The 22465-nt window shown below is 43.2% G+C and overlaps 1 protein-coding gene across 3 annotated transcripts in view; it reads right to left on the bottom strand.

Annotated features, from left to right (window-relative positions):
* LOC109631959 (nuclear factor of activated T cells 1) overlaps positions 1-22465 on the bottom strand; it is a 59547-nt gene that overhangs the window by 2793 nt on the left and 34289 nt on the right. Inside the window, exons 9-10 of one of the 3 annotated variants that reach the window (XM_069537567.1) lie at positions 17280-17945; positions 10148-10221 (exon numbers count right to left, since the gene is read on the bottom strand). The exons of 1 other annotated variant lie outside the window; for it this stretch is intronic. In XM_069537567.1, coding sequence (XP_069393668.1) covers positions 10151-10221; positions 17280-17945 — 737 coding nt within the window. In that variant the 3' untranslated portion in view covers positions 10148-10150. The remainder of the gene's footprint in view (positions 1-10147; positions 10222-17279; positions 17946-22465) is intronic. One more of the 3 variants, XM_020091042.2, reaches the window with a different exon arrangement.

Raw genomic sequence — 22465 nt, 5'->3', positions numbered from 1 at the left:
CAGCCTTTAAAACTCATATCGGCCCCGTACACTCATCTTTGTTTTTCAGTCATCGTCTTTCCTGCACCAGTTCCTGTGCCCTCGCCTTTCCCACACTCAGGCAGACACAGATCAGTCTCCTGCCTTTATCTGCTCTGTGTTCTTTGGCAAAACAGAGGGAAGTGACTGTGAAGACGGCGAGGACCCCGAGCTCTGTGGCCTAATGCAAACAAGAAGCTCCTCAGTCGTTGAGCTCGCCGCGATAACGCGTTCTGATGTAGACAGAGAAAGGGAAAGAGTCTGGCGAGACCACCATCCGCAGTGAGGAGCCGAGACAGGAAGTCCACCCACCTCGAGGTTCAAAGTGGGCACGCAGGGTGTTATCGCTAGATACTGCTCAGTGAATGTCGAAGCATCTGTCTAATCATGACCAAAACACCAGTTAGAGAAAACAAGATGGAGCCTTTTTAATACCCAACTATTTTCATGCTGTTCATGGTGATCGATACAAAGACATGTTGAATGACTACAGTATGATGCTGATCAAATGCTGAACTGATCCAGTGAACACAACACCAATATTTACACTTTTTGATGAGGAGGAAAAAAGAGTCGGCCACACACCTATAATAGCATGCCCCGCTTTCTGTATGTCGTCAAACACCCACCCACGAGCACAAACACACACACACACACAAACACACAAATACACGCACACACAGGTTGGTTGGGATTCACCTCCCTAAACAGGAGGAGCTCCCTTCGGAAAAATCCTGCCTGTGCCAACACTGCTGGCTGTTTTCACCTCTATTCTGCTGCGGGCTAAACAGGCATTTACACGCTGCAGTTATTTTTAGTTCTGCCATCGCAGGATATAAAGGAAGTGCAAGCGCATGTAACAATTAAATGATCAAAACATTAAAATGTCGCTGCTCGTTACTGTTAGCTGAGGAGGGAAAACAGCTCCAGGAGGCCAAGGGAAAACCCAACAAATGTACTTTTTTATCTTTCTCAGAGGGAAAGCTGTGACCTCCTTTCTTCTTTTCAGTCATGCTTGAAAAAACCCAACAAGTGACGTTTCCTCCACCCACATTTTAACTGCAGTTGCTTTATCAACTAATATTTTCCATTAGCATGTTCAATGATTTTCCATTCTTCAGAAACAAGTGATAAAGACAAGAAAGGGTGAAACACTGGCCCCTTTGTTTTCGTCTTTGGCGATGTGAGAATCTCAGAAACAGGATGTGGCCAACTGCTACACCACAACACAATACCAAGCTGCTATTTATAGGTGTTTAATGAGGTAGCTTCTGTCACTATTTTGTCACAACAACTTCTGGGAAATTAAGACATTTTACAGAAAAGGTATTGAAACCTACACACACAATGTGTAGGTTTCAATATAAACTTTGTGAGAAAAAGCTATAAAACACTTCATCAAATGCATTTTAATTTGGTTTCAATTTAGTTGGATTAAGGGACTTCTATTCCACCTCGACAACTATACGTGTATAGGTCGATGCATTTCTACCTTTCCTGTTTCACATAACACATTTCTGACTTGTTCTCACCTTCAATGAAGTGACTAGATAACCACAAATATGCAGCACAGGGGAAGGCACTCAGACAAGCTGGGGAACATTTTGTTCAGAGTGGAATTTGGCTCTAAAAAATCTATTCCCCCGCATATTGTGGATGGGCAGAGTTATAAGTACAAGAGTCCCTCTGCAAACTGGGCCTTGTAAAGCTCATTTTAGTGTTTTAAAAAATCTGCCAGGCAGTTAAATTCCACTTTTCATGATTTCTATATGTTATTGTCAAAGCACCCCTATGTTTTGCTACACAATAATGATGAAAATAGTAGTTTATTTGTCACATAAATGAACTCTGAGTGGCCTGGCATCCTTCTCGCTAGTATTGGAAACTTTTTTTTCAGTTTCCCAGGTTAATAATGGAAAGCTGTTACTGGGAGGGTGCCCTCTCATGAATAAACAAAAACAGCGGAAAACTGAGCTCCGAATATTCCCCTGGTGAAAAAAAAAAGTGCCTCACTAGTCTGAGTTACCCAGAGTGACATCCTTTATTAGCTGTTGTGCCAGAGTAATCAGTAAACCACAGTGTGGACCTGTCAGGACTTATACTTTGGGCTGGGCGGCCAGGAGATCTATTTCAGGCAGGTGTGAGAGTGACACAAAAATATGACTGTGCTTAACTGTGATGTCAGCCATGTTGAACAAGTTTAGTGCACTATTCCGCTCCTTTGTGTGGGCCTACCAGTGTTTTTGACAGTAGCTTATAACTAAACCCCGTCTCTATTAGGCGTAACTGTGAGTTGAATGAATGTTGACCTCACTAAAATAATCTGTGATGGAAAATGATTTGTCTCTGCCTGCTATAGGCGAGTCGAGTGCCTCCAGTGCACATGCTGCCATTGTAGTGCACACATGAAACAACATGATGTTGGGCCCAAAGGTGGGCAACAATTGACTCATTGTGAGCCGGGTTGTCCAAAATCAAACATATTAGAAGGTTCTGACTAAAGATAGCACTTATAAAACCTAACAAAAAAAACGATAAAAGGGGGCTGCAGAGGTGACTTCATGTGGGTACTAGCAACAGGTACTCGTGACAAGCAACCTAAACGGTTGCTTAGAGACTTGTTGGATTGAAGGCTTGTCAGACACCAGACATGACACAATGGTTCATAATATGATGAGCCAAGATTTTACACTACTGTGGAAAGTTGCTACAGCAACAGTCAGTCTTGATGATTGTAAGCTAAAGCCAGTTGAGCCAGGATTCTATTTTCTTTTACCAGAGACCTCTGTGGATGAATGAGTAGGATTTTTGGTGCAAATGTTAAGACCAGTTCTACTTTACAGGAAAATGGATGATGAGACTTTAATTCCTAATGCCTTTTTGGTAATCAGGTTTGGACATTCTCTGGAGTTGCCCTTTCATGCTTGCAGCACATGTTATCTGTTTCACTTGTGTTCACACCTGGAAATACACAGTTGGGTTTAGGTGAGCGTTGGCAACTGGGTTTCCTTGGAAAGGGAAATTGTAGAAATGTCATTTACTTGCTCGCCGTGAATTTCCATAGAATGACCTGCTCGATTCAGACATCTGCTCAATCATATATAACACTGACTTTGTACTATGGAGCAGCCAGGGTAAAGTCTATCTAATGTCTGGTTCAATTGATTATGATCTTTCATTTCACACAAAAAAAACATAATAATCCACTTGTAGCTTTGTTTGTTGTCTCCACCAACCGCTAAAAGGAAAACCTTGCTCGATACTCTACTATGCTCAGTGGCTGGGCTTAGACTTTCTAACTGAAAAAACAGAAATGAACAAACTAAAGGAAAAGACACACCTCCATATGTCAGAGATACATGGTAGGCTGATTATCAGACTCCATTGATTTTTAGTTTTTACTTCATTGCCTGAGATATTTTTTATATTAGACATTTTCTGCTTTGGGGAAGAAGGATTTATTTGCCCAAAATTTTAACTAATAATTTCACAAAATCTGTCCAATTGATGTCCTCTTTTCATCTACACAGAAGCAATAGTTGTGGTGTCTAGGATCTGCTAACTCAATGTCATGCTTATCAACAATCATGTTGATTTAATATTTTTTCTTTCATTTTTGATTATTTAGCTTTGGCACTAGAAGATGATGAAAAAAACCTTTTCCAGCAGAGAAGATTGACGACTACATCACCCACTGTTTAAACGGCTTAAAGAAAATAAAGATCAGTAAATCTGGAACCAAGCTACAATCATGACACTTTGCAATTTACAAAGTCACAAACGTTATTGTGCTGCCATTCTGTTTGTTTTTTATTCTGTAATCCAAGCATGGATTTCTGAATTCATTTGGCCACTCTGTGAGTTCAGCATGAACCTGACCTACACTGGGGGATTCAGTTAGTATTGTTAGAGGAGAGGGCTGTGCGTTGGGGTTCGATAACAGCCGGGCTTCCACAGAGAACAGAGGATGCCCTGTGGTCTGGTAAGACGCCGAGCCTTCAGGCCTGAGAGTTTCTCAGAGGTTCCTGCTGCCGTAACATGATCCCCCCCATCCATGCCAAATCTGGACTTACTGGCAATGACCTGGCAGAGAGTGACTTCACCTTTCCCCAGCTTCCCTCAGCTGACTATCCAAAACACGACCTCTGAACTCCAGGTTGTAATGGAGGCTTCCTGCCAGGGGCTTCTGATCTCACATGAAGTCTCTTGATACTGAAGAAACAGAAGGCACCTTCCTGAACTTCTCTCACTTTCACTTCATGGATTAACTGCAGCTGTGTTAGGGTCAAGGACCTTCACACTGGAGCAAAGGGAGTGTTTCCTCTGCTTACTTGTACCTCCTGTAGTAGCACAATCAGGTTTGTGAGAAAGAGGAGGTAGCTTCCTTCAATTGTGGCCCTGAGACTCTCAGCAGCATGTGAGGAAGTGGGTCTGAGTCATAGAAGCGCTTTGATATGAACACAGATAAACACTGGCATCAAATCAGTGCAGGAGCTCATGGATGGTAAAAGGCTGCAAGACAGACTCAAGAAAATAAACCTCAGTTGAACTTGTGCTTTCATGTGAAATTGATTTGGTGGCGAGGCCAAACTAAAACTCAAACTTGCCGGAGAGAGACAATTGAATTTCCTGTTACATATTACTTTTGTTTCCCTGCTATATCAAATCTTCTCTCGGCCTCAGCAGAAACACTTAATGGACAATTTGCTGCCACCCACACACGGCTCAAACTGCCGGACGGAGAGGCTTGGACAACGTCACTTATCGTGTGCTAGTAACCAGCAGCATCAGACCTCGGCAGGGGTCAAAGGTCAGAGCACAAACAAATGACACAAAGATGGAGCGAGTGAAAAGAGCAGGAGAGAACTGGGGGGAGACACAATCATCATTCCCACAGATAAACACGAATGGAAAGAGACAAAGCGTTCCACTAATGCTTCATCATGATAAAGTGCTTCATAAATTCATCTGAGCCTTGCAGGTAGACGGCTTCCAATCCATCTCAGGGATCCCTTTGGGCCTAATGATGTGATGATATGTACAGACAGCATATTTCATCCCCACAGCTCAGCTGATGTGTGAAGCCCTGCGCTTTCCCATGTGGAAGCACTCAGTCTCTACAAACTGACAGAAGGTGGAGGAGCAGAGATAGGGCTGCAGAGAGAGAGTCTGCTTTAAAACAAAGCTGAGTTTACACTGAGAGGTACTGCGGAGACACCGCTGTGCCATGGGCTGCAGCCAACATCCTCCTCACGCTGCTTAGGTGAACAATGATGACATGAAATGTACGATTTAGATGTAGACTTCAGTGGAAAGAGAAATAGTTGACGAGCAAGGGCATATTTTCAGCTGGGAACATGTCCCCCTCAAAATCCTATTTCTGTCCCATTTCACTTTTCAGTTTGATTTACTTTCTCGAAACAGAATCATTGTCGTGCCCAGATGCAAAAGTCCAGAGGGGAGAAAAAAGGAGCTGATAAAAATGTTAATATGCTCATGAAAATCTCTTTTTTCGCAACGTTTTCACAATAAGTAAGTATATGCTTACAAGCAGCAGTAAGTTATAGTTGTGGCCTATGTTTGCCCTGTCTTTCAGCTCTCAGGCTACACACACACACACACACTATCATCTGCTAACCTGGTGGGATAAAACCTGAGAGAGACCTGCAGGAATTCACTCTGGGCTGTAAAAATAGTGAAACTCCTCTGCATGTTTTCCTGGTGAAAAAAGAAAGAATGTCTGTCGTTTTACAGTCAGTATGTTTGTAAAATACCTCAGTTGAGCATTAGAACAAGATAAAGTAGTGGAGGATTCTATTATTCAGTATCAGGTCTCTAACTCACATCATCAAGCAAGGTAAATATTTCAATTTTGTGTCATCTAACTCATTTATAAAAAAGGTAAACATAGGAAATAACACTGACATAGATGCTTTTTCATTTTTAATTTGTTTTGGTTTAAAGAATGAATCCTCCACCGAGTGGTGGGTTGTAACATAGTACAGTTACTTTGTTACTGTACATTTTTCATGCATCTGTATTTTACTTAAGTCGGTTTATTTTGGGTACTTTAAACTTTTACTCTACTGCATATGTCTGCCTATTTCCTCATGTAGACACTTCGGTGATGTGGCGAGAAGAAGAGCTGCGGGGGCACAGAGAGGCAATGAGACTGATTAGAGAAAAAAACTGGAAGTAGTGTGTGTTTGAAAACCAGCAGCAGAATTGTCAAGTTGATGCAACAGCTCAGATGGAGCCGGACAAGTATGCCAAGAGAGGAGTGATATCACCGGTCTTTTGAAGAGACAGAGAGAAAAGAAGAAATAAAGTTTGGAGTGTAAACACTAAGTGCTCTGGTGTCACTAAAGAGATTTGCGATCAATATGGCTGCTGCTGTTTTTAGACAAAGGCTCCTGGCTCGGTTGGATAGCGAAGATGAAGCATCCTTGAGAGAAAAAGCGTTGACATGCTCTCTGAGCCTCATGTGGAGCGAGGAGCTGGGCTCTAACCAGAGAGTCTCTCATGTGCCTAACTTTCCAGAGGATGAGCTTTATGGCTCTCTGTAGTCAGATGAATCGGACTTGTTACCAAACCAAATGACTGTGTGCCTGCCGGTCCAGATTAACATTGAGTAGAAATGCCGTGTTCCAGGCTTGAGAACATTAAATCAGCCCAATTTAGAAATCTAAAGACAACAGCTTTTACGAGGAGCCCCACCACTGATGTGCTTATTTTGGCGATGGCAGTGTGTAACCTTTTCATTTGATCTTGCGCGGTGTGCTTTGCCCTCTCCCTATCTCACCTCGCTCGGTCTGTCTCTCTGTGAGCCTGCCACTTCCCTCTCCTCCTCCTCCTCCTCTCATTTCCTCCCAGGCCCAGGAGGCCACGGGCGTGCTTGCTCAAGGCCGGTCCCCGGGGAGGCTGAGGGGAGGTGTTTACATGGTTGGAGCTGCTCTCCGGTGTCCTCATCACTGACTTCTCTGAAATCATTGCAGAGTTTGTCAGGCTGCGTCGCAAATGATAACAAAGTCAAAAAATAGACCATAACATCAGTGTTTTGACAGCGTACAGTGAGCTCTTTGTTTTATGTTAGTATAGGAAAATAATTATACTTAAAATATCCAGTATGTAGGCCTATACAAGAAGCTCTGTTTTTAAGTGTATTTGTGTGTAATATTGTTCCACACAATGCGTTATGGCAGTAAACACACATACAAAAATGTAATTGGTGCTAGTAAAATTAATTAAGAAATTAAATAAACTTTTTTTGTGTGAATTAGGTGAAATTAAAAATGTAAAGAAATATTGAATTCTAAATTCCGAATAAGGTTGCTGCAAAGGAATAAATAATTATGTATGTCTATTAATTATATTAATTAATTGTTTAGATATTTATTTATTCATGTAATATTTGTGAGCCATAGTTATAAGTCAGGGCTTTTGTGGATGATTGGTTCTACCATAATTATTTTTCTTTCCTTTGTTTCATTTCAAAGAAAATATTTCTTTTCATTTTTTTGTCCCTAATATTTATATATTGACCCTTTGGGGGCGTTGACCTTTAGATTATGTGCACATTTATCTTTCAACCAGAAAAGTAAAAAGGTTACAGACCACATTTTGACAAATGATAATAAAAAGTGCAGATGTTGGTGCCAGAACAGAGCTCTCAGTCTTTTTTACTGTGCTCAGTTAGATTTTGTAGAGTATTTGTTGGGCTACAGTGGAAAAATACCACAACAGAACTTAGAAAAGTGTTAATCACAAGCAAACACAAAGAGCTTCTGACATAACGTGTGTAAAGACGACTAAGGACTGTGAGAAATCAAAAGCCCAGTCTGAAATAACTAGTGATGCATAGCTGTGTAACGCAAACACCCAAAACTGAAAATACACCAAAGAGAGTGAAACAACACATCTTTGTGATTGAGATATGAAAGGAGACAGATTAAAACTTTCTGCATGGCTCATTACCAACTCGTTTATGGTAAAATAACGCAGCCATCTGATAAACTCGCTGTGATTGATTCAGAATTCGAAACGTATGGTGCTGCTGAGGCTGATGCTCGGGACTTTGCTGGTTTTTCGAAATGGCACACAGTGAAAAAAAATATGAGCATATTGAAACAATCATACGGCATTGGGTTGCAGCCGTCTGAGGGAGAATTTGGCTGTGCACCTGTGTATAATACGATTTATAACTGCATTTGTAGTGAGCTTCGTAAATCACCTGTTGACTGTCAGTCGTAATGTGGGATTTCAGAATTGTTTTCTTTTATTTATATACAGAGAAACTATGTTCCCTGTGTCCAAAAAGGCTTAGATCAGTGCAAGCTTTACTGTTCACTATCCATCACAGTTAGAGGGCTCAGAGAGGCTCCTTCCTGTTTTTAAGTGTGCCTGTCTGTGTGTGTCTGTGTGTGCGTTGCCATCCATGAGAAAAGCACTGGTTTTGCTCTCTGTCCTCTGCCAGCAAGAGGTTCCCACTGCAGAGATGTTAACGTGTGCTCATTTGCTCGTGGGGTTCTTCTGTTGCTCTAAACCAAATTGGTTCGGTTTGGTTTAAGGAACAACCAGATTTCTGGGCATAGTTTTTTAACTCCTTTTGTCCTCTTTTACGCTTTAAGGCTACATCGATCTAACCACAATATTGTTTAAAAATCAACTCTGCTAGAGATACACCTGAGATACACTGCAGTATTTTAGAACTGCTAAAAGTATCAGAACCTCAAATCCAATCTGTTATTTCTAGTTTAACAACGTTGGAAATAATACTCTGATGAAAGCAAGATTTTAACCGATCCATCTCAGAGAGCCTACCAGGGGGATTGCAGAGTCGCACTGAATAGTGCACCAAAGGTAACTAAATCTTACAAAGCTCCTGCTGTGCACAAGAACATGGCCTCTCCCTTTCAAACATCCCCGCTGAGCTCTCGTGATCTGACCAGAGCTCAGTGTGACCCGATCAACACTTTGTCTGCTGATCCCAGAGCCGCCCTAATACTTTAAATCCTCATCGCCTGCAGGGATTCAAAGACATAAGAGGAACAGGAAGTCACCTCAGGCCACCTCTGGACCAACCTGCAGGCACGAGAGAGGCCATCACAAAGTTCCATTTATCTCCTTTCTTAACAGCCTCAATTAGATTTCTCAAGGTGGACAAACATCCATATGTGGAGATTATATAGTTGTCAAGAAACCCTGGTTGTGTGCGCAGTTACTTATAGAGACATTTTCTGTCACCTGTATGACATCAAACCACATTTCAACCTGCTTCTGTTTGTTTCATTTCTTTCAGATTGAATCGTTGGGGCTCAGGGAGGTAAACCTATATGCCTGAGCAGAAACTGTAGCCTGGTATTGTACTCAGACATGCAGTAAATCTAACTGATTTCATTAAAATGTACGTGACATTTCCATTCGCGCAGAGTGTCGGAGCCAAGCTTTCCAACTGAAACTCGGTGTAGATCTGACATTGCTGATTTACAACATAAGCATAAAGAATTGTCTTGTCTCCTGCTTATGCTTGTTCTCTGCCCCGATAGATTTAAGGGGTGTAAAAGAAGAGTGAGGGTTCAGTTTCAGAGCAGTGAATCAAAGATACGACATTCTAAGATCAACTTTTTTTTTATTATCGTGGCTAAATCCTTTTAATATTAACATTGCCATAATATGTAATAACTGAGGTTTACTAATGAGTCATAGTGTTTAAATATGTTATTTAATCATTTTCGTCCTGTGAATCTTTATTATCTAAATGCAGGAGTTATGTTGCGATTAGTACAAAAACTAATAACAGTGATTCTAAACAATATTTTATGTGTTAATAAACTGTATGAAAATTCTAAATAAGGGAGGTGTTGTGTTTGTGGGGTTCATAAATAAAGTCTTGGATCAATTTTAAATGTTTATAATATATAAATATTTGGATGCTGAGATATCTCATTACTAAACACAGCTAAACAGTTTGAAGCACCTCGGCCTTTCTTGGCTGTGAAAGGATTTTTTTTTTTTTGTTAGCGCGTTGTTTTGAGAGGAATTAGGCTCAGCTGAGTGCGATCGACAGAGTCAGGGGACCCGTTGAGGTTTATAACTGCGTTGGGTCATATGTCAACAGTAGGACACTTACAGTTCAGTGGTTATGATCATTCCCTCCCCTGAAGGAAACCCATTCACCCACTGCGTGGTAAGTCTCTGCAGCCGCTGGTGGGAGAGGAAGAAAATGTGATCTTTAACTTCGGCCGTGTTTATCTTCCTTTGACTTTTAGTGTTTTGCTTTTAACAGCATTAGCTATGAAAGGAGCATGTAGCGCATGTGTGTGTGCGTGTGTGTGAGGAACAGGGGCAATGGGAAAAGCTGCCAGGGAAAATCACCAAGATTGCATGCCTCTTTCTTCCACCTCACATTTTCCCATCTTTCTCTTCGTCTGTCTGTCTCTCTTTGTCTCTGTCTCCTTTATTTCTATGGCTGACCTGCTTCTTCTCATGCTCGCTGAATATTCCTGGATGTGAGGACATGGTGAGACTCTCAAAAGTACATCTTGTGACTTTTGTCCCTTCAGTTTAACTCCATACGATAACAGATAATGTGCTAAAAAAGAAAATGTGGTGACAAAGCAATGCATGGTGAGATTATAATCATTTTAGACAGATGGATTATTTTGATAGCTTCAATTTATGATAAGATGTCTGTGTTTAGAATGATTTGTCAATGGACTGTGACACTTCAACAGAGGACACGTGGGTTTGGTTTAGTGACAGACTTTTGCAGATAATCCCTCAAAGTTTATATCTGCATCTTCACTTCACTCTCTCTTATACTTTCCGTCTTCATGCCACCTCCTCCTCTCCATTTCTCTTAAAGATTATCTCTTTCCCCCTCGTCTTTCTGAGGTATCTGCACATGGAGTAGAAATAGGCAATGTCTGCCAAGAATTGCAAAACCCAACGGCTTTCCCCATCCCTCCCGACTGCAGCAGACCTCTCCGTTGACATCCGTCGCTACAGGATACTATTTCACTGAGCTAACAAATTTCAGATGGGGAGCTGTTATTAAGTGGTCTGGGACCGAGGCCGACTCCTGTTTACTGATGCCGCAGGTATTTACATCCCCTAAATACCAACCAAAAAACATAGCCTCTGCTACGGGCATCTCAGTGTGGTTATTAAAAAAAAAACCTTAAAAGGAGAATCCCATCTTTGAACCACGCTTCAGCTGTCTGTGGAAGTGTCCTTGAGCAAGGCGTGATGAGCTTCAGGGGTTCTATCCTGAAGCTGATCCAGACCTCGGACGTCCCTGTTGAGAAATCAGTTGTTCTTGTTTGGTGTTTAGTGCGTGTGTGGACTCTATGAGCTTTCCATGTGCTCACATTTTCAATGCCAGCAGGAAATATCCAAGATTCAAAGCAAATTTATGCTTTCTCTGACTGTGCAACATTTCTGGGTTATCTCCACAGAGGAGCCGTATTTTATGGTTAATACAGTGGTGGTGTACTGTGTGTGGAAATTGTAGGCTGTTTTTTAAATCACAAACCAACCTGCATTCAATCCTACCCTCTGACATGAATGAAGAGGCTTGCCACGAAGACATTATGCCTTATGAACACTGGATGCTGAAGACTGACCATTGAAAATTAATCTGAAAAATTGATTATATTGAAATCACAGTTATGAATGTGGCACAGATAACGGCCACTCGTGGGGGAAAGAGACCCCGTCACTGATCATCCTGTCTGTGAAGTCAACCACACTGACATTTGTCACATTATGATTCAGTAATGAGGGAGTCTGGCAGGGAGTCTAGCATGAGGTGGTAGCTCGGCGATCACAGATATACACAGGAAGATCCCAGCCAAGCCACAGGCTATGTCTGAGTCCTGACCCGCTGTGATCTGTGTGGCTCAGTGGCTTTTCAACGCGTGTTTCCTGAACCTCAGAATGTGAGCCACATAAACCGAGCCTCTAAACGGCTGTGTCAGGAGAATCTATAAGAAACACATGACGTATGCTGAACTGAAGGAATATCGCTTTAACAAATGCGTCTGGAGAGGGAAGTGTGTGTTACGACATTTTGTGGTTTTACTCTGCTATATTTTATTGTGTACTTTGTTGAAATCTGTTTTGATGTTGGTCCACTTTTCACCCAGCTTGGAACAATGAATGAAACAAAGATCAAACCTTTACAGTAGCAAATCTGCAATAGTGAAAAATAAATGGAGTATAGATAAGGTAAATCTCATTCAAATTCAGAATCTAAGTCTCCTATCTCAATGTGTGTGTGGATCAGATCCCAGACACAAAAGAAACCCAATTTGTTCAGATAATTTAGCTGCAGTTTTTCAGCAGACACATTCTTTCTCAGTGACGTGGATTTTATGACGGAGCGACTGAAACCAGACCAGATCCTCTGGCTCAGCTGCCTGGGTTTGGGGTGCACGCAGACAGACACACACACACACACACACACCTACACACCCCCAGCACATTATGGTATGGATTGAATTCTTACAGACTCATCTTGCTGCACCTTCAAAAAATAATATTGTTCCGATTGGTTTTAGAGAGAGCTTAAAATCAAAGCACTAATACAATGACCCTATTATCACTGTCATGTGTAACCACTTAGATCCAATTATTTCCTGAACCGCAAGCAATCTTGGACAACAGTGTCTGTAATTGAGTGGGTTTCATAATAAGTGATACCAAGAAAAATCTGATCACAACCAGGAATCTAAAGGCTCTTATGTTCAGCCAATGGGACAAAGATAAAAGCGATGTAAGAGGAAACACAGGGCGCTAAGGTAATCCAGAGAACTTCCACTCAACTGCAAAGGTAATCCTCTGCTATGACGAAGACGCTGCTGATAGTGTCCGGGTTCCATTACTGCACTTCCATTGTAACTTCCAAACTTTATATTACAAACTAATGTATTTAAGCACACTGTCGTCTGTGACTTCAACTTTCCAACATGTGCGCTGCTACAGGGTGTAAAGATTTCTTTCATCAACAGTTTTGGATACGCTCTTCTTTTCCAACGTTATATAACTGCAACTACTGCTTTGCAAGATCAGGCGATTAGTTTACAGTATGTCTGATATAAATGTCTTAAGTTTTATTAGCCACATGTTCAATCAAAATCATACACAACTTCTCCCACAACCAGATCTTCTTATTTACAGCACAGCACATTCCTTCAGTTCCTTCAGTAAGGTCTGTAATATCTGATAATGGGTAATAAGAGCCATGGTTGTTCAGTTTGCACATTAAACATAATGGTTTTTGATCCTAATGAGAAGAAATTGAATCAAATGTATTGCTGATCCCAAAAGTGCAGTTGTTGATCCATAGCTAAGGCGGTCTTAGGCCAACCCAAGACAGCAGCCACCTATTAATTTCTTCCTGAGACCATAAAACTTCTCCAGCAAGACCAAACTTTTACTTATACCTCGCCGTATCAAGGGCTGCCAGGAAAACAGCATTCTTAATGTGAGAAGGCAGCACGGACAACAATAGTAAAAAATCCACATCCTCTTTGTAGTCATAAATAATAAAAAAGCCATCACCCTTCTTCTTGTACCCGTCAATATCACTATACGTCGAGAAGGAGACTGTGTTCTTGGCATTGCACTTAACCACAAGACAGCCTTTCTTTCTGGACACTATTAGCTGGGGCCTGACCTGCTCCCAACAGGCCAGAGGGTCAGAGGTGGAGCAGTGTGAAAGCACAGGCTGTCACTGACCCTGCCAGCTAGAAAAAGAGAAACACATATACACTGTCTAAACATACAGGAGCAGCTCTGCTTTAGTGAGTCCCATTAGACATTTCAACCTCCACTTTAATGATCAACCCCCAACCCAAATCCTCTCTGTGTTATGCCCCCCCAATCTCAAAGCCAACCTTGCGGCACACTCCAATGTTAGCGACTCAGCATGTTTTCAGTGCAGTGCGGGCGCGCTCTCAATCATCATTAGGGGTTTTGCGGAGTCCTGGGGTCTGGGCAACTTGCCAGGATGTGTAAAAGTTTCCATGAGGAAAGCCTGGAGATGCCTTCAGAAGCATCAGATGGTGGACGAAGATCCTCAGGACGGCTAAAATGCCTTTTTTTGTCGCTGGAGGGAGAGAAGGAGGAACGGAGGGCCGACAACAATCCTGTTTTCAGTTTGAGGAAAACAAGCTGGGGAGAGTCTCAAATGCACAAACCTTGAACTGAAGAGGAAACAATCACAACGACGCAATCAGAGCACATATGTCAAACGTCAGAAATCAGTGGAGGCTGCGTTGCGCTCTGTTTTTCTTATTTTGGGGGAATAAGGGCCCTCTGTTTCTCAGAGAGGCAGCTGGTAGAAATCTGGCCCTCTGATTAGCACCAGTTCCTTTGCCGTGTGCTGCATTCAACTGTGTTTCATGATATCACCCATCACAGCAGCACCTAATGAGACAGGACACACAGCAGCAGCCTCACATGACCAAACGCTCAGCATCCACTGAAAACCCCAGGAATAGGGTGTTTGTAGATGGACATGTGTCTGGTTCGTTTGAGACGAGGTGGTATGATGTCATTAGAAATGCTCGTTCAGACATGTGACAAAGCATGCCATCATGTTGGTGTGTCTTTTTTGGGGTTTAATCAGAAACTAACGAGGCACACGTAAACGCTGCAGACCGTGTTTTTCATAAATTCTATTGTTAGATGCACTGATGTCATTTGACTGGTGTTTTGCTCACAGCCGTGTGCCTTGTAAAGCACAGATAGTGGGCTGTGAGTAAGTAAGAAATGTCTGAAAACGTTGGTTTTATGTGAGTCCCACCATGCGTTGTTTATGACAGTGAGTCAACAAAGCAGCAGCAGTGTTGGGTGTTTCTCTTCTTGTGTTGAAGCACACATTACTTGTTGCTTTACTTACAGGATTGAGAAGAGAGACTTGTATCAGGTGAGAGCCAACATGCCACTGAGAGAAATATGGCTCCTCCAACGTCAACTGAATTTTTTCCCATAAAACCTCATTGCACACAACCAGAATCATCACCTCGTATCTCGCACTGTATTTTGTAAGCTTCTATCAGAGTGGAGGGAAGAGTTTAGCACATTAAAGTGGAGAGTGTGTATGACACTCAGGGGGGTTTACATCTCGGACTCCTTGCATACTAACCAAGCTCCTTGCGGTACAGTAGCTCACCGTTGATAAGTTGAGTGATTTCTCAGGGGCTGCGTTAAACCTGGGCCTGGCCAGAGAGACACATTTCCTCTGGCTGATGAGAGCCGGAGGCCTCAGCGCTCGAGCGTGGGAGGCACTCCGCTCTTGGGGAAGATCAAGTGTGCTCCCGCAGACTCCAAATCACCGGCCCCCAATTGCTGGGGAGGAACGTTACTCTACATGGCTGGCGTTAAATCACTGCTGCTGTGGTGAGGTCATCCGCTTGTCTTTCCTCTCTAATGGAGCGCTCAGCTCGCTAACATACGGCAGTAATGCATGTGGACGGGCAGCGGGACGGCCGGTGAGCTGCTTTCCAATCTTATTTACTTTAGCTTAGGGCTCATTTGATGGGGCTTGAGATAGGGCCGGGCTCGGGAGCAGCAGATGCCTTTGGAGTGTGCTGTTACCACCGCACACTTACCAGGAGTCCAGGAGCTCACCACAGCAGCTTGTGCAGACGTTAGGTGATGCAACACGGCAGCACGCTGAGGTTTTTCATGGGGCTGCATCACTGTCCTCGGTCAATCAATACACATTCCTGTGCGTCCCTAATGCAACTGTAATCAGTGACCCAATACACTTGGCCACCACGCTGGAGGAAGAGCGAGGCTGCTAAAGTGACAATGGATGGACGAGTGGGGAAGAGAAACAAGGTTACATGATTTCACCTCAGCACTGCTTTGTGCATTTGCTGTATCTTCATACTGTTGGTGTAAAAGGACCTCTTACCAATCTTATTGCAAAACGCAAAATAAGGCTACGGTTTCACTTTATTCAATCGATAGTGAAATTAAAGCTTCTGCCTGCCACTATCCATTGAAAAACGGAGAACAGAATGTCTATTGAGCTGTGCTGGTTGAAATCTGATTTCCAGTGGCATTACTGGGAACTCAAGAGTAGAAGAATAGAGAATTGAAAAAGCTCAACATTTTAAGTTAAAGTTTTGAGAGCTGAAAACAGACAGGCACCCTCCCTGCCTTTTGTATTTTGTGTTTATGAGGCGAGGACTAATGGGACTCATCGGTGCTGACAGATGTGCTGACAACTGCATTTCAACTCAATTACAGTTCCACAGCAAAACTCCCCTGGTCCCCTCATGCCTATCACCCCCCCCCCTACTCCCAGAGCTGTTGAGTGAAGTGTGCACACACTCATACGTGATCACACACACAGACACACACTGAACAAAAGGCGCACAGGAAGGCTGATGTTCCTGAGTTCAATGTGGAGTTGTCTACCTCCCCACCTCCACTGGGATGCATGGGAGCTGGCACAATGCCATTGCTGCGTTCCATTTATATTTATCATAACAACGCACAGAGCCTCTGCTAACACAGATAACAGGTTGGTGACCTGAGAGATATAACGTGAGATGGACACAGTCGGCAATAAACTTGACCATATGGGCACTTGGGTGTGACTGGTTTCATTGCTAGAGGGAGATGAGTGACCCCACTGACTCCCTTGATGACGACAGCCGCATGGTGCCGACTCCGTGGGGAAAACACGGGAAAACAAAGCCTCTGCCTCCTGACTCCCAGCATCCCTCCCAGAAATATAGGGAGGGGGAATCGTTTGGTTCAGGAAACCCCTATCCATTGTTTTGCTTCCTTCATTAGTCGTTGTGTCAACAGTTTGGTTCACTACGCGTGTGCCACTGTTTTTGTTCTGCTGCACCCCGGCTGACCTCAGTGCTCTGATGTTTTGACAGATTGTTTCAAAATCCCATCAAGGCAATTTACTGCTTTAAAGCAAAGCAGCCACTTGGACAACATGAGCTGGGCCGCACGATACACCAAAAGCAAATAAATTGCCGGGTCTAAATTTAAACAAATCTGACGTAAATCTGCTGCCAGAGATTCATCAGGAAATAGTGAGAGGTGCAGCAGGGTGCAGCTGTGTGTGAGGGCTCACAGATAAGCAATAGGTGTTGGTGTAATGTAATATATAGTGGTCAGCTAAAGAGAAGAGTTGATCTTGAAAAACAAAATGCTTTTCTTGTTCTAATAATTATCAAATGAATACTTCCAAACACTCTCTGTGCAACTTGTTTCCGGTAACTTACCATCATCTAAGTACATCTGGTCCAGTTCTTGTGGCTCCTGTTTGACTGTGACGGCCATCAAAGGGGGGCTGGCATCCTCAGGTAGCAGGCTGGGTGGGCTCCCCCCAGCTTGGGCCGAGCCAGCAGCTGAAGGAGCCTGACTGGGGCTGTAGGTCTGAACGAATGGGCTCTCTGCAGTCCCACCGGGAGTGGAAGGGTGGGACACCGGGGAGGACGAAGGGCTGCTGTTGGCATAGATAGGGTGGTAACCATGGGGTCCTGGGCTGTTGAGGTGGCTGGGGCTGCCCTGGGAGTGGAGCATCCCTATGCATGTGTTGTGGTCTGGCGAGGCTGGGTGGGAAAGTATAGGGTGGACAGGGGTCTCCGGGGTGGGGGGCACCAAAGGACCTGGTGGTGTTGCATGGGTGGGGCTGCTGGGGAGGCACTTGCTATATGCCACAGGGGATAGGTCATGCAGGGTGGGGCTGGTGCTGGGAGACGACGATGGAATGGTAGAATGGTGAGGAGGGCAAGGAGGGAAGGCACCAACCAGGCAGGCATCAGGTTCTGCTACAGGCATGATGGGAGTGAGCCTGGGCTGGCTGTAGTAGTGCTTTGAATGCATGGGCAGCCCTGCAGTCCCCAGAGAATCATATTCATCAGTGGGTTCTGTCTTTATTATCGGCACTGAGGGGGAAAAAAGTAGAAAGAAAGGTCGAGATATTAAAAAATGTGCTGGGGATCCACGTGGCACAATGAGTGCACGAGCAAGGCTGAGTCAATCAGTGAGCAGGCACAATTGTGGCCACAGTACCCTCCATAATCCAAACAAACAACCACCAGTGGATATGGGCTCAGTGTCAACTTGGCTGAGTACTCTAACAGAGAAACCCTCATGTCTTCCACCCGCCACCCCTCTTTTACCACACCATGAAAAAAAGCAAAAGAATAGGGGGGAAAGAAAAATGGATGAGTCATCAGTGTGGAAAGCCACAGCTGGCTCTAATAATGAATAAGGCCTATTTTCTTTGGACTGTCCTCCAGCTCTGATATCCAATAAAAGAGTACTTTAAAGCACTGCTCTGCTGCTGCTCCCGCTGCTCCCGCTGCTGCTGCTGCTGCTGCTTGTGAAGCCAGGGACCCCTAGGTTCACTCCACTCTCTAGAAGTAATTGTTTCTCCCAGGACCACAAGATACAGGGAGAGAGTGAAAAATAGTAGATGATTTGATTTTGATTGGGCCGCCTCAGCTCCTGAAGAGGCTGTAGAGCTGTGCCTGTTGTTACAGGAGCTTTAGGCCTCAGATAATGCAGGAGATTTCAATGAGCCCACTTGATAGTCCTGCCTCCTCTTTTCTGATTTCTAGTCCAGCACAGTTTCCTGATTAGTTCTGACTGACAGGTATCACACACTCCATTTTCACTGTCCAGAGTAGTTACTGAAAATAAGAAATTCTATTGATCAAAAAGTTTAGACTTGAGACTGTCTGTATATAAAAAAATTACAACCTCACGTTTATATACACCAACTCAGAGGGTTTCGTCCATTAAAGCTTTCAGAACTGATAAGATTTGCAAAGCTTTTTGCATCTGTCAGAGGTGTTCCAGAGGGCAGAGCACAAATCAAGCATATCTGGCATTTCAAGAGATTTCACTGACATTTTTTTGTTTGGGGTTTGTTCCCTGTGAGTGGCTGATATCATATGGACCTAGTGTGTGCGTGTGTGACTATGTTTATGGGTGTGTCCTCATGTTATACTGCCAGCTGCTGTTTGGGATCAATTGGATCATGGAAATTAGTTTTCTTCTGTATAATATGTGGTCCCAGTGTTACTAACTAAGCGTATCGAACTGGACCTCTGACAAACTAAAATAGACTTAGAAGCAATTTGTATCTCCTTGATCAGAGGATGAAATTCCCCTTGTTTCTGGCGGCTTCGCATTATTAAATAAAATGCATCGGACACAGTGTGCGACGTTTCTGTGTGATTTTTATTAATCATGAAAAACGCATTAAAAAAAAAAGAATTGCAAAGAAAGACCTTCAGTCTGAAACAGTCACAAACTGTAATGTGTGGAGGGGAGGGAAATTACATTAACAAGCTTGCAGTTGTTAATATATAAGTACAAATGCACTGACTGTGCCAGCACAAAGCTAATAGGGTCGTGTTAAGACACCCAGATGTATAGCAAAGACTTCTGAGTCATAATGGACTCACTGTTTCTATTTCCACACATTGTTAAAATGTGTTAATGGGTGTGGTGAGCGTTTGATGCCAAACGTTAAGAGACTTTGGCTAAACTAGCTCCAAGTGACATTCATACAAGGGAAAACAGATGCCAATATGAATAGGATGTCTGTTTCAGCTGTGTGTTTGCATTCGTACACAACAGAACCCGAGTGACGGTAAAAGCAAAGAGTGCAGACAAAACATATGAAGCGTTATTGTGTCCTATGAAAAACAGCCTGTTGTGTTATTATTTTTGTGGGAGCTAGATTTGAAAAGACGTTAATCGCGCCTGTAGCCTCCGGGGTGCTGAGCCACCGTGCAATGACAATGCAGCAGGGAGCACATTTACGTCAGTCCTGTCTGCTCTCAGAGCCCAGAGACCCGGTCCGGTGCCTGGGGTTCATCGTAAGGCGAGTCCCATGATGCACGGGCCTCCTCCTTCAAAGCCTAGGGAATAACAAGTGAGTCACATGGTGCACTCTACATCCACAGTTGCTTCCCTCAGCGATTCTCTTTCTTCTCCCTGTCTTCTCTAGTGTGAAAGGCATGGTGCCAACACTGTGATGTCAGATTTGTCATGTGGAAATGTCATAACTCGATTTTTCACAATTTAGCTTGAGTTCAGGAACACATTTATCATCCGAGTTGAAGCAAATTTAAAATCAGAATGTTAAATTTGTAGAATCCTGAAAATGTATGTACTGCAAATGTATATACAGTTATTTTGCAGCCACTATGTGAGGGCAGGCATCAGTAAAAGTCATATAAATATCTAAATATTTATAAATAAAATAAACAGTCACAAGATTTCCTGCATGTAAGAATTTAATTTGGGCGAACAGGGTGACGGCAGTATCACAGAAGGGATGGGATGCACTTGGCATTTGCAGTTCCTCTTTGTAAAGACAGTTGTATTTTTAAAGTGGTAAAAAAAGGATTCCTTTACATTGAAGTAACTCGTAACATAATTGTCCTCTGTGCCCTCTGACTGTGCATAAGACAGGCAATGATGGGAATCAAAATCATATCACCTGGACTCATAGACTTCAAAGTTTCAAACTTTTCTTTCCGAGATCCACCCATGTCCTCATCAGATTCAAACACAGGTCTCCCTCCAGCTCCATCCATCTGTGCGTCTCCTCTTGACTTTGTATGTGAGCTGAGAAAACAGATTCACCAGGCCAGTCTCGACTTCAGCTGGCTTCTATTTCCTCCCAACCTGTGGGTTATGGCCCACAGACAGTGGATGCTCTGCACATGGTTTTCTCTCCATCTCTGGCAGTTCCCTCTCTGTCTGCTCGTATTATACTGATCAAGCCTGATCCCGTGTCTTTTATTGAGCACTCGTTTCCTCTGAAGGGAAAGACATAAGCTGTCATTGACACACAGTAGATGTGTGTCTGGGCCTGTATCAGTGTATTTGATTAGGAGCGGAAAGCAAACAGGGCTTATATAGATTTGTAAATTATCTTGAGGAGGAAACCCTCCCCAGCTGTACCCTTTGGGCAAGTGGGTTCCAGGGACACAAAATATCGTGACACTCATTTCTGATGCTCGTTGGCTGGGATATGACATTGCGGTAAAACCAGGACTCGTCTAGTTGCAGAAATGCTGAACTCATCCTGTTCTAACTGCATGAATCTGTGGTGACATTCAATATGGAGCAGGTGGTAGTTCATTAACTCAAGGGTACCTGGTGCTCCATGTCCCACTGTGTATGCAATCTGGTCACCCAGCATACTGTGGGCCTTAGTGTAGCATAGGTGAGTCTGACAGAGCCTGAAGCTGCAGGCATGAAAGACACAGTTTGTCTCTTTCACCATTCTTTGGGGAAAAAACATGACTGTGCAAATATATATAAAAAAAAAAATGTGTTGTTCATTAACTTTTCCTGTATGTGTCACACAGAATGAATTTCTGACTCTCCTCTTCCCAAGCTCAAACCACAAACCAGTGCAACGGGGGGAGACAGCACCCGTTTGCGTTAAGAATAGAACTCGATATCACGAAGGAATCTCCGAACGGCCTGTAAAAACAAAAGGGGTTCCGAGAAGTTCTTTGCCCGAGCCTTCGGTCACTGCCAGCACTTTTTTAGTGTTTTGTTGTTTAATGTGGTTGGTGAAAAACTGTTTTTTATTTGAAGAGCAACACATCACTTCTCTTCTCATGTAAGAATGATTGGAAGGGAGCTTGGAAAAGCAAGGCTCATTCCAGGAGCCAGACGAGGACACTTGTATTGTGTTGTATGTTCATCACATACAGTCACAACAAAGGCTTGGACCACAAATGCAATGTATCTCGATGATGAATTGGCTGAAGACAACTTTGGCTCATATTCAATAAGTCTTGAGCCGCAGAAAATTGGCTTAACTGTTCTGATTTATCACGTATTCACCTTTATTCAATGATATCAAATCCTTTAAGTTCTTTTGTTCACTATCGCTCGACTAAAGAACTCATTCATAAAGACACATGACCTATGCACTTACTGACATACTGTACTGCAGAGTGCTCGATCAAATTTCTAAATCCCATTTTAACTTCACAATGCATTATTATGGCAACGTTTCAACAGGTCTGCAGGGCCCCTCCGCTCATATCACTGAAGCTTATCTTTGTCTGTCAGCTAGTAAGAGTGAGAGCAGCTATGTTTCCATTACAGCCTGCATCTGATAATAATATGTTATAATTCTGAAGGCAAGGCTGGGAGAAGATAAAAATCTCCTCACATGTCTGAAACAATACATTCTCTATTGAAATAACATGTCTGATTTAAACTGAGGGGAACATGCAGCACGGTGAAGCTACTACAAACGCAGACATCAATGCTCAGCAACAGTGGGGGCAAACTGCATTTGCCTTAGTGTCAAAGAACAACAAGGTGGTCACGCGACCTGAATGGAAAATAAAGGTGGTTTTCACCAGCATCTGTGTCCAACAGACTGTTTGCTTCATCCTTCCGCTGTTTCAAACAAGTC

The sequence above is a fragment of the Paralichthys olivaceus genome, chromosome 13, assembly GCF_024713975.1.
Source record: "Paralichthys olivaceus isolate ysfri-2021 chromosome 13, ASM2471397v2, whole genome shotgun sequence".
Lineage (NCBI taxonomy): Eukaryota > Metazoa > Chordata > Actinopteri > Pleuronectiformes > Paralichthyidae > Paralichthys > Paralichthys olivaceus.
The sequence above is the reverse complement of the archived record's forward strand: the minus strand, read 5'-3'. Positions and strand labels throughout refer to the sequence as shown.